The 13,258-nt window shown below is 43.0% G+C and overlaps 1 protein-coding gene across 2 annotated transcripts; it reads left to right on the top strand.

The window, feature by feature from the left end:
- The first annotated feature begins 27 nt into the window (after window positions 1–27).
- Window positions 28–7,862, top strand: LOC541744 (myb-related protein Hv1). Of its 2 annotated transcripts, XM_035961213.1 has the most exons (5): window positions 28–258; window positions 3,046–3,162; window positions 6,675–6,759; window positions 6,832–7,180; window positions 7,269–7,862. In XM_035961213.1, exons 3-5 carry the CDS (start codon window positions 6,711–6,713, stop codon window positions 7,660–7,662), a joined length of 792 nt encoding a protein of 263 aa, XP_035817106.1. In that variant the 5' UTR covers window positions 28–258; window positions 3,046–3,162; window positions 6,675–6,710; the 3' UTR covers window positions 7,663–7,862. The 2 variants fall into 2 exon arrangements, with proteins under 2 accessions (XP_035817106.1, XP_008653574.1); XM_008655352.4 differs by having other exon boundaries at window positions 32–258; window positions 6,675–7,180.
- Window positions 7,863–13,258: the final 5,396 nt, after the last annotated feature.

A 13,258-nucleotide genomic window follows, 5' to 3' on the forward strand; every position in this document is an offset into this window, starting at 1 on the left:
GCTGGCTAAGCTTTTATCGACTCTTGGCGCTAGGCCGCATTCCTTGCCGAGCGCCGCCGCGGCTGGAGCTGGGTTCAGTCGGCGCGGCCCCGTTCTGCGGCGAACTTTTTCTTAATGGTAGGGGCGGTGAACGTTGTGGACTTGCATCTGTCTCCTCTCTCCTGTGAGCGAGCGCATCCGTGGCGGTGGCCGGCGTGGTGTTCGACGAAATGCAAATCTCGGCGATGTTTGCATCTCTCGTTACATTAGAGGCAACAGGTAAGTAGTCTTTGGAGGTGCACATTATTTTCGTCATTTTACTCTCCTAATTGATCATATATGTTAGTGTTATAATACTTCGCCACTATAGTATGGTTTCCACATGATGCTCTGATGTAGCTATTTATAAGATGGGTTTGTCACTGTTCTGTACACACGTTTATGATACAGTGGTAGTTCAGAGGCATATATGAGCCAAAATTCTGAGCAAGTTTCATTGTATTGTGGTTGTCTTGCAGTTGTATGCCGACATGACTCATTTAATATAGATGACAACTCCATACAATGCTAAATAACCTAGATACCTTAGAGCAACTCCAATAGTTCTCTAAAAGACTTCCTAAATCAATAATTTAGGTAGTTAATATGAAAACTATTCTACAACAGTTCTCTAAATGAACTTTCTAAATTTAACAACTTGTCATCTAACCTCATTTTCTCTCTACATTTGGCAACCATTTAACAACTCCCTAAACAAAAATGTTGACTGCATTATATAGTTTTTGTGACTTATTTTTTATGTGGATAAATACAAAACAAAATTGCAACCTATATTTAGAGAACTATTGGAGAACTCACATTTTTTTACTCCAAAAGTCATTTAGCAACTTCTTAAATCTGTGATTTAGAGAGCTAAAATTTACATAACTATTGGAGTTGCTCTTATGGCTATGACCTACATTTCTTTTTTGAAATAGGGTCATTAACATTCAGCCCGTAAGTATAGCATGATACACTTTTCTAATACCATTGTACCTTCATTGAACGTTGTGCCAAATAATAGAAACATATCAATGTTTTTTGTGTTTTCTATATTGCCAATCTCCTTGCATTTTTAGAGAACTTGTTTACTTTATTTCTGGATTGTTATCTGACAGAAAAGCTCATGTGAGACTCAATGGTAAACACTTCTGACCCCATAGGACACAATTGCTGCCCCTTAGAGAAATTTGAGATGCCTTAGACCAAAATTTGAAGGATATGCCTGGCGGAGTTGTGAGAAGGTTCAACGTAGCTTCTTTGTAAAATGCAGAGGTAATGCTTGCCTCATTTATTTCTTAGCGAGACCCCACTCATGGGAGCCATCAGCACTGAGATTATATGGGCATGGGCGCCAGATCAAATGGATTAATCACTTGTTCCTGTGTGAATCATAACATGACGTTGTTCAGTTCACACCATTGCTAGTGGTTCAAAGTCTAACCTTAGTGATGCTTGATTCCATTAGAGATATAGATGTAGGTGTACTTTCCTGTATGCGGTGATATTATGGGTTGAATAGTGTTTTGGATCAAGACTCCACATCCATTATTCCCCCTCAAGTACTGCTTATGCAGAGTTGCAGACGTTATGTTCTCATAAATATTTGGGTCAACTCAAGCTGCCACCTTTGACCTCCCATTAACATGGTGGGGATATTAGGGAAGCCCAAGCGTATAGAAAGAATTATACTTGCTTCTGCTTGAATTTAGATATAAAGGTTTCCATTGTTCAACTGCTAATCATATATGCATCTGAAGTAAATAATGTGCGTTTAATTTTATTTGAACACCCATTTGTAAACTAACGAGGAGCTGGTCTAGTGGTAACTAAAAGAAGGCCAATTACATGCAATGAATGGTATATGTGATTGGTATTAGCTTGCCAAGGGATCATCTGACCAAACATCCATACGTAGATAAGTTTGTATGTTGGGTCATTTTTTTTTGGTTGTGATAATCTATCGAGGTACTGGAGTTGTAAAACTATCCTCTTCAACTGACCAAACAACACATCCCATCAATTAGTCAGTAACTCAGTATCAGCCAAGGGTGTTGTATTTACAGAAATTACATCCTCTGGTAAAACTAGATGCGTCTGTTAGGTTATATTTCAGTTTCGGTTGATAATCTATTAAGTTGACGGAATTGAACAACTTGATCCTCTTCAGCAGACCAAATTACACCAGATCCAAATATCCAACGAGTCAGTAAGACAATGACTGCGAAAGGGCCTCTAGCTGAATTGGTTAGGTGGTCTGACTAGCACTCCTCGGGTCCTGGGTTCGACTACCCATGGGAGCTAATTTCAGGCTGTGGTTAAAAAATCTTCTCGTTTGTCCCACGCCAAAGCACAGGTCTAAGGCTCGGCCCCGGTTGCGGTCGTCCTCACATGGGCTACGATGCCGCTGTGTATGGGTGGGGTAGGGGTTCGGGGATTTTCTCGACCTGTGTGAGAAGGTCTTCTTCTTACAATACTCGGGGGCTGTCTTACCCCCCGCAGGTCGAGTAAGACAATAACTCAGTATCAGCCGAAAGTGATGTATTTACAGAAACTGCATCCCTTTGTAAACTAAATGTTAATGTTTTGTTTTATTTCAATTTTGGTGATAACCTATCAAATTGATGGAGTTGTACAGTTTGATCCTCTTCAGCAGACCAAATAACACCACATACAAATATCCAATTAGTCAGTAATACAATAACTTGTTATCAGCCGAAAGGGATGTATTTACAGAAATTGCATCCCTTTGTAAACTAAATGTGTATGTTGTGTTACATTTCAATTTTGGTGATAACCTATCAAGTTTATGGTGTTGTACAACTTGATCCTCTTCTGCAAACCAAATAACACAACAGCCAATTAGCCATTAACTCAGTATTAGCCGAAGGTGCTGTCTTACAGAAATTATATCTCCTGGTAAACAAAATATATCAATTTTTTTTGTTTTAATGTGAAGGTAATTCTTTGAGAAAAAATGATGTATGATACATAGTGGAATCTTGATTTTTTCCCCTTTCTTTGCAGAAAATCACTGGTTCACAGATTCAGACAGAGTCAAAGGAGCATATGGATGGTCATTATAATTTTATGTCATCTTTTGGTGGATGTGGATGCACTAAGAAAAAGGAGCTTATGGGACAGGTAAGCACTATATTGTGTTGAATGTAAGCACTACTTCAAAACTTGAGTGTTGAATCTTTTATGGTAGCTATGTGCCTATGTAGTAGACCCACAAAGTGCTTCTACTACAGCAAACAAGAAACTTGATTGTTGAGTCTTAGAACAGCGTATTTTCTTTAATGGGTCCAAGTTCACGCAGTTCTTTTATCTCTTTATGTCTTCATTCCGAATTTTCAATGATGAAGGATTGTGTGTAGATTGAACGAAACTATATGAATAGGTGTAGGACATAAGTTTCTATTTGACCTCATGTTCAGTTTTTTTTTAAGACAACTCAAAGTCTCTGGTTGTCAGGCAGCGTACTAGTGCTGAAGGTTTTCTAACCATCCTAGAATCCCAATGAAAGACTACAACAGTGAATGTTGAAGATGTCATCACTAATTTGATGATTCTGAGAGCAAGCATTAACTTTGGCGATAAGTTTATAAATTGAAACTCTTAGACTTGGTTCTTGCACTTCGGTATGCTTATTATTTACATTACTTGGGAAGTAACAGTAGGACTTGGCATGAAATTTGGATCCATGGCTAGAAAACGGAAACTGTTAGCTGATGAATTTGGATTGAGGCTAACACCGCACCTAACCCAATAATAAGCAATTGCACTGAACACTGTGAGGACTGGTAGGTAGAGAGAAGATTAAGGGCGAAAAGGATGATGCCTGCAGGGAATTGGGGGCATGTAGGCAGGCAAAACAAAGAGCGAGTTGGGACAAATAGAGTAGTTATGCAGGCCTGTGCCGTGTCGTGGGGTTTGGGGTTTAGACCTACCTCTCTCCTTACCTTGTTTCTCCTCCCTAACCAGAAACAGCCCAGCTTGCACCACAATCAAGTGTAGTGGAAGGTAGAACTAATGCACATAACCGACGCCACCTCTCAACTACAGACTTTCATGCTTTCTAGAACTCGTGCCTACCATTTAACCACCAAAAAGGTTACGATGTGATTGCACCCCTTTTTGCTGGACAGGATGGTGATTAAGGTACAACCAAAGTGGTTTGCGAGCACGTTTGGTTTTCACCTGCAAATTGCCACCATATGTCACACTTAGGGCAGCTTCAATAGCGACGTATGAGCTAGCCCAAACTAGCTCTTGATTAAGATCTAGGCTCATACTCATATTCCAAGATGACGTGAGAGTGTCATACGTAGCGATGGTAATGCTATAAAATTTAAGGATCGAATCAGATTAAGATCCGGCTCTATTTTCTATTCATTCGTGAACTACAATTATTTAAGGGCCCTAACTTATTGTGAAGAAACATTTGAATCGTAATCCATTACCACCCCTATTATTCATATGGGATTATCCATGTTATGAGTTGTGCTAAAAGTTAGCACTGTTGAAGAAGTCGTTTTCGAGCTAGTTGTTAGGAACGATGACGTCTTAAAAAAGGAGTAAATTAGGCAATCTAATTTTCCTTTAGACTAAGACCTCTATTTTTTCTCTAGTCAAAGCATATGGATTATCTTATGTATGACTGCGGTTGTGACTTAATCGTTGTCATATCTACTCCAAAAATTATCCACTAGCCTAACAACTAAAGGTAAAGCACATAACCATGATACATAATACAAGTGCATATGGTTTATCGTGATAGTGATACAAACTCATGTCAACAATTTCGATATATTTACCAAGGTATCAAGAAGCCCATAAGTTTTTCTTTAATCTTTACTGGAGCCTCTACACAGGGAAAGCTCACACGAGAGCCAAGCTTCTGATCGGGTAATTCCATGGAATCCCCAAGCGCAAGTGGGTCTCCATTGTGACCTCTCACGGATGTTCTCCATCGTATTCATAATCGAGTTTCCAACCGAAACATCGTGAATTTCGTTTCCTCCAGTACACGATTGACGGCTACACCACAAATATAGTTCGGTGTGATCTCATATGACTACAAGTCCTTACTATAAAAATATTACAATAGGTGCGCACAAGCATCAAGTGTCTAATCCTTACATCTAACACTAGAGAGAAAAAACTAGCGGAAGCGTTATATAAAGCGACCTAACTAACTTAAGCACTTCATAAAGCACCTATGCTAATCACTAATTGATTTTTGAGCACTTGAGTATCTAGACCTACTAGTAATGAGTCTCAGCTCACTCGCAATACTTCATAGCTCCCATACATCATAAATGGACAATTGAGGTGGTATGTATAGCTCCCAAGCCCAAATCTAGTTGTTGAAAGTGATGCAAACTTTTTGTACACTCACCGAATACTTCGGTGCGAGTATCGGACACGTCGGTGCATATCAATGTGAGCTAGCTTTTGGAACTAGCCATTGCCATTTTTCTGAGTATGGGCATCCGATGTTTTGACCGATGTTACAGCGGACACGTCCGGTGCATTATAGCCCCTCTTGAGTTGATGTGCAATTTATCTAAGTACCATGTACAATAGGGTATCTGGTGGTACATCGTCTAGTGCATTATGGATCTTCTCAAACATGATACATGTCTCTCTGAGTATCGTAGCGGATGCCCCGTCTGTTGTGACGGCCGGTGCACACTTGCGTGTCCGATGTCGTGTAACATGTACACTGTTTTTTTTTTTTTTTGAAATGCACTGTTCATATAATATATCTGTTATGAAATGCTAAAAATTGTCATTGACTTTTACCTGAATAAACACATGTCCTTATGTCTCAAATCAGCTAGAAATCCAGGTACAAAATCAAACTACCCTTCCCATCCACAAGAAAGGAGCAAAACTCGGAGTTGGATCCGGAGCTACGATCAGTCAACGACAACGGGACACACCAGAAACATAGAGATTGGATTACGGAGGAGTGTGGAGTCCCAATCATATATTGTGGCCCCAACCAAAAACTCTTGGTTGAGTATATTTCCTCCCCTTGCGGGCAACCAACTATGGTCCATAATTTGGTAACCATTACCATCCCTAAACGAATATGTTAGGTAGGCAGATAGTATAATGTAACCCCAGCTCACGGACATGCAAGTTTCTCCTAACAAGCAACAGATAATGGCCCATGCTGATTGGCCCTATATAAATACCATATATATCAACTAATTTGCCACAATCGCTGTGAAAAAAGAGAAACGACGATGGAGATGCTGGAGTAATGTGTTTGGTGACAAAACAGATGAACTAAAAAACAAATGGTCCACATGGAGGTAGGTTAGGTTCATCAGAACGTGACAATATACCTATGAAAACAGCATTCATTATTCTATTGTTTGTACTCAGGAATAATAGACAAGCAGAGAAGTCCATGATTTGGTTTCCCTTAGTTTAGGACCCTGTCCTGTTTTTTTTTTTTAGTGCAGCCGTGCAGGTATCAGCATATGGGTTTAATGTAGGTACACCAGAAACATTTGCCCTGTTAAATTAAACAAAGAGGGCGAGGGTGGCAAGATGAGTAGAGCTGGTGGACTTGATCTGAGCAGACTGCAATGAATCATATCCTCAAGAGGATAAAAAAACTATTACCTCCTGTGCAGGGCATCTGTGCATCAGCGACAGGAAAAGAGAGATGAATGAACGAACCTAATCCATCCATCAGCAGCGTAACCAAATCAGGCACAGGTTTGGGTATTAATTTAAAGCAGTGGAAGTGATGAGCTGGGAGCAGGCCTAACCCTTTTCCACCAACTCTAGAAGAGCTCCCGCGATCCAGTCAAGTGCCCTATAAAATCCAGCCCCGCTTGGCTTCACCCACCCTTGGGCTCGCAGTCGCAGCAACGATGGGGAGGTCGCCGTGCTGCGAGAAGGCGCACACGAACAAGGGCGCGTGGACCAAGGAGGAGGACGACCGTCTGGTGGCGTACATCAAGGCGCACGGCGAGGGGTGCTGGCGCTCCCTTCCCAAGGCCGCCGGACTTGTGCGCTGCGGCAAGAGCTGCCGCCTCCGGTGGATCAACTACCTGCGGCCCGACCTCAAGCGCGGCAACTTCACGGAGGAGGAGGACGAGCTCATCATCAAGCTCCACAGCCTACTCGGCAACAAGTAGGCAGCCCGACCGACCTCAAGCACTAAGGCACCCACTAAGGCACTAACTGTGTTGTCTGTGTATGATCTGTTTGTTGGGTCACAGATGGTCCCTGATCGCTGGAAGGCTGCCGGGCAGGACCGACAACGAGATCAAGAACTACTGGAACACGCACATCCGGCGGAAGCTGCTGAGCAGGGGGATCGACCCGGTGACACACCGCCCCATCAACGAGCACACGTCCAACATAACCATATCGTTCGAGGACTGGGGCCAGGGGAAGGCGCTCAAGTGCCCCGACCTGAACCTGGACCTCTGCATCAGCCCGCCGTGCCAGGAGGAGGAGGAGGCCATGCTGCTGAGGCCGGTGAAGCGGGAGGAGGCCGGGCTCTGCTTCAGCTGCAGCCTGGGGCTCCCCAAGAGCGCGGACTGCAAGTGCAGCAACTTCCTCGGGCTCAGGACCGCCATGCTCGACTTCAGAAGACTCGAGATGAAATGAGAGCTTCCATCCATCTCTGTCTGTCTCTCTCTGTAACTTCACCCCTGATAACACGCAGTAGTAGTAGTCACCAACTGATTTGTCGCTCCATTAATTCTGTCTCTCTCTCTCTCTCTCTCGCTATGTAAATTAGCATCACCAACTGATTGATTGATCATGGGCAATTAATAATACTTGTTGCTGCTGCAAATTGACATTAATCACGGTTGCCATGTGCAGCTGAGACAGATCTTACGACGTTTACCAAACCACTAGTAGAGCAGCAGCAGCAAGCATCCAAATGGCTTCCTGCTGTGGGCTGTCCCCCGGCGATGCGGTAGGGGCGCCGCCCCCTGCTGTGGGCTGTGGGCTGTGTGGCCTGCGGAAAAAAGGCAGCTGGTTTTGGAAGGATCTCGCGCAGCAACTTGCCTGATCGATTGGATTAGTTGCGGATGTAGCGTCTGGCGGCAAAAGCTGTGCTAGCGTACTCCTTGTGCGTGTTTTTCCCTATATTTCTCTCCATATCTCTGTACTTTCTATTATATTTTAGGACATCACTTGAAAATAGTTGTTTCGAACCACCGTGGGACGACGGTGATCGCCATATATATGTTGAATTGAATGCACATGCACGGGCGTGATGGTAGGTGGGCCAATCCCCATTATATTTAATAACTGTCCTACTAGTAGCTAGAGCCGGCAGCATCATCCGATCCGCCGCTTTTAAACAAATGAATCATTATTATCCTGATCGAACCTGCTAGGCTGGGGACACTAGTGTTAGATTCAATTCGTCTAATTCCCCAATAAACAATGACTTGTGCGAGTTCATTAGTGCTGATAGATATATACCTCTTCATTCCAACACAAGCACCGCGCGCTATAATTTTCGTACGTATAGTACGCATCAAACTTATAATTTGACTAGATTTATAACAAAAAAAAAATTGTATTAATAATATCTATATATATATATATATATATCGCTAAACAAGTTTGTCATACCAATTATATATTGCTGTGAATGAATATTAATGTATTGTTTAAATATGTGTAGGTCACTAGAGCTAGCAATAATTGTTCCATAGTTTATTTTGGAAGTCTTAAAATTATTTAACGATGATGAGGCCGACGACCAACGATCGTGTGTTAGGGTAATAAAAAAAATCTACAAGATGGCCTAAAAAGTTACAACAAGCCAAAGAATTAAACAACAGAAGCTAGCTATTGGAGAACAATACAAAAATAAAACTACAAGCAACAAGTCGTTTTCCGGCGGCTACCTACCAATACGTCGATCATCCCAGATCGAAGCAATTAAACCCCCGCACATACGTTGTCCTGCCTTTTCAATTCCATCTCTTGGTTGGTTGCTTTTCTTTTATTAATTATTATTATCAGCAGTACTGGCAACTGAGCGAGTATAAAATACGCTACGCGTCATGGTGTCTACGGTAGCTGATCAAGTATTAAATACAGAGAAAGATATAAAGATATATATATATATATATATATATATATATATATATATATATATATATATATATATATATATATATATATGCATAGCCGTCGTCAGAATCGCGCGCTGTCATGACGACATATATATATATAACGGTGCGTCATAGCTAGCTAGTGTGATGCGTACGTGCACTGTATTTTGGTAGTTGCTGAAATTGAATGGGAGCAAATAATAACAATGACCAAGTGCGTGGACGGTGACATTCGATCGGTTTTATTGATGTGCACTGTGCTTGCTGTTTGGTGTCCGTTGCTGGAGTTATCTCCTCCGCCGCCCGGACTTCTCTTACATCAACTGAACATGTTTTGTCGCATGTACAAGAAGCGACGGCCGATATTAGAATCGAGGACTCCGACCGGAGCTGCCGGGCTCTTCATAGAGCGAAGAAGGTTGTCGCGAGCGGGCGAAGGCCGTGCCGCGTCCCGTTGTCGTTTGGGTCCATTTGTAAGCCTCTCTATGGCGTAGGATCAATAGTACGTTTAGTCAAACTTTACTTAACATCGATGTAATATTCTAGAGCTGTAAGGTGGGATATTCTAGGACTGTAGCAGGTAACCGTGGACGTAACAGGGCGTATCTACCTACTCGGTTACTTATAAATAACCCCGCAGTGTACATTGATAGGACACGCTACAGTTAAATGCTTACTATTACGTTGAGCAACTGTGTTCCTTCTTTCTCGAGTGATTAGGCGCACCAGGTGTCCCAACACTCAGCTCGATTGCAAGTGACGAGACAAGCACGGAGGTAGGTGTTGCAATTGCAGGGTGGAACGGATAGGGAGGTCTAGTCGGATGCATGGTGGTGGTGGTGGTGGTGGTGGTCGAGGATCGATGCGGCTGCTGTGTTTTTGTGTTCCTGTCAGTGAGCCAGCCACGACAGTGTCAGTGTGGATCGGAGGAGAAACCAACCAAACGATGGACCTGGATACATGCTCTCCCACCAAGAAGAAGAAGAAGAAAAAGCGCAGCGCGCACTACGCGGCGGCAGCGACGTGTGCTGGGCACCAGTTGCATCGTGCACTCACAAATATCTCGCGCTGGATCTAGCATCTAGCAGCACCATCATCCATCACGGACGACGGACCTTTTGTTTAATTTGCTCGTTTACATGGTACGATCAGATGAACCTACCTTGCTATGCATGTGATGTTTCAGATCAGTTCTGCTGTGCATGTCGACGCGATCTGCTCGGTCAAGCATGTCGATGTCCTCTCCAGGTAGGCGATAGCGAAGCGCCATTATGGTAGTGTTTGGTTACTAGGGACTAATTTTTAGTCCCTCCATTTTATTCTACTTTAGTCTATAAATTACAAAATATGGAAACTATAACTCTATTTTAGTTTCCATATTTGACAATTTAGTGACTAAAGTGGAATAAATTGGAGGGACTAAAAATTAGTCTCTAAAACCAAACACCCCCTATATATATATATAGGGTAGGTATAACGGGAGCCCCGGGCTTCCAATAGTTAAAGGAAGCCCAGACCGACCACCCCTTCAAACTGGTTCAACCAGCGCGCCCAAACAGGCTGTCGGGTGCGCCACCTGTCCCACGTCTGTTAGCGCAAAAAAAGAATGCATGCATGAGTCAAACACGATCCAATGCATGCGCATAAATTTAGGAAAGATATGTGCGGCAGTTTCTGTTTTTAAAATCCTTTATTTCCTCCATAAATTTAGGATCGCTGCAACAGCCATGCAGCTAGACGCGTAAGGACCATTTTATGATATATACTGAGACTAAATATGTTACACTGTGTTAATAATTATGCAATTCGATATACTGCGTAAAAATCTGTTACCAGCTGCATGCACACGAATTTATGATAAAAAATAATGTGCAATGAAAGGAAATGAATTACACGCATAGAAACAAAAAATCGTATTTAATGTTTTATTTCCTTCATAAATATAAGATCCCTCCAACAGCCATGCAGCTAAAACACATTAAATCTAGTTTATGATATATACTGATACAAATTATACTACATGGTGTAGGTATTTATGCAATTCGTTACACTGCGTAAAAAATCTGGCATGTTATTCACTGGTGGACGCACCTTCGGGTTGGAGCGTAATAACCTTAAGTTTTGAGTATAAAATCCCTCAATTATAAGCGTATATACCGAGCCAATGTGAGAGGTTGATAGCTCTAGTAGGTTGTTATTACGATCCTATTTTTATGGCAGATCCGAAAAACATGGCAGTCGCATGCATGCGGTTATACAGATCCTAAAATTATGGCAAAATGCATGCATGAGTCAATCACGTTCCCTTGCATGCGCGTAAATTTAGGAAAGATATGTGTGGCGGTTTCTATTTTAAATGCTTTATTACCTCCATAAATTTAGGATCGCTGAAATAGACATGCAACTAAAACTCGTAATGACCATTTTATGCTATATACTGATACTAAATATGCTACACTGTGTAGATAATTATGCAATTCGGTATACTGCGTAAAAATCTGCTACAGGCTGCATGCACACGAATTTATGATGGAAAGAATATGCAATGAAATGAAATGAATTGCATGCATAGAAACAAAAAGTCACATTTAATGTTTTATTTCCTTCATAAATATAGGATCCCTCCAACAGCCATGCAACTAAACGCATTAGAACTAGTTTATGATGTATACTGAAACAAATTATACTACACGGTGTAGGTATTTATGCAATTCCTTACACTGCGTAAAAATCTGGCATGTTGTTCACTGGTGGACGCATCTCCGGGTGGAGCGTAAAAACCTTAAGTTTTGAGCATAAAATCCCTCAATTATAAGCGTAAATACCGAGTCAATTAGAGGTTGATAGCTTTAGTAGGTTGTTATTACGATCCTATTTTTATGACAGATCCGAAAAACATGGCAGCCGCATGCATGCGGTTTCTATTTTTATACAGATCCAAAAATTATGGCAAAATCGTGGGAGTTTCCATTGCATGCGCGCAAATTAAGAACAGCATAAATCAAGGAATTGTCTTTCAAATGTGCATGCAGAAAACTGATATACGAACTCTGTGTTAAAGCATAAAAACATACAGTTTTTAGCGTAAATAATACATGTGGTAGGCATAAAACACAATAAACGAAAAGAAAAATGCGCCGGATCAGAGGATGTCACGCGCGATCATCGCTGCGCGCATCTCGCCTCTTCCGTGACATCGCTCGCTCGAACATCGCGCCTCATGCGTCGCCGTCGCTACTCGCACGTCGACGGGCGTCGCTTGCTCGCCGGCCTTGGAAGTGCCGCCTCCTCGGGGCTTCGGGGACGCCGCCGCTTGCCTGCACAAGGGCCTCGCTGCGGATCGAGGAACCTCCGCCACCGCGCGTCGAGGTAATGGAGTTGCGGCCACCGGCCTGGGAATCGCCGCCACCGCACAAGAGCGCCGCCGCCGCTCGCCCTCTGGATCGAGGGCCGCCACCGCCGGCCTGGAAACCGCCGCCGCTCGCCCTCTGGATCGGGGGCCGCCACCGTCGGCCTGGCAACCGTCGCTAATGAATCGAGATGGGGCGTAAAAACTGATCCCTAGCACTACGGATTTTCTTTTATAGACGTCTGGACCTGTTCCGGCTCGACCGGATTGCACTGTCTTGCCTGGGCTTCCAATAACTAAAGGAAGCCCAGGGCTGCTAATATACAATCTATATATATATAGGGAAGAGGTAATGGAAGCCCTGGGCTTCCATTAGTGGGCGAAGCCCCAGCCAGGGAGACCGAACGGGTCGCTTTAGGCCCACTGGACGCCAGCCTGCGCCATTTATGCAAAGGATAACCACGTATCCCGCCGTACACGCAACATGCGATTACGCAAGCATAAATTTGTGTACAAATGTGCGTAACTCATGCATAAATGGAATCTTTGCATGCCAGGAATCGCGCGCACGAATATCTGCATGTGATAGACGTTTACGACTGCATAACGTTGTGAGACATAATAGCGTAAACCATGCAAGACGTTCACGGCAGGTTTTGGAATAAGGCAAGACGCGATTTTCGTGCGCGAAAATAAAGGCGCAGTTACGGCAGGAAACTAAAACAACTTTACAGCCGCGTCCACGTTCGCTCGTCCATCTGAATTATTGGCGGCG

This window comes from Zea mays, chromosome 7 (genome assembly GCF_902167145.1).
Source record: "Zea mays cultivar B73 chromosome 7, Zm-B73-REFERENCE-NAM-5.0, whole genome shotgun sequence".
NCBI classification, from domain to species: Eukaryota; Viridiplantae; Streptophyta; class Magnoliopsida; order Poales; family Poaceae; genus Zea; species Zea mays.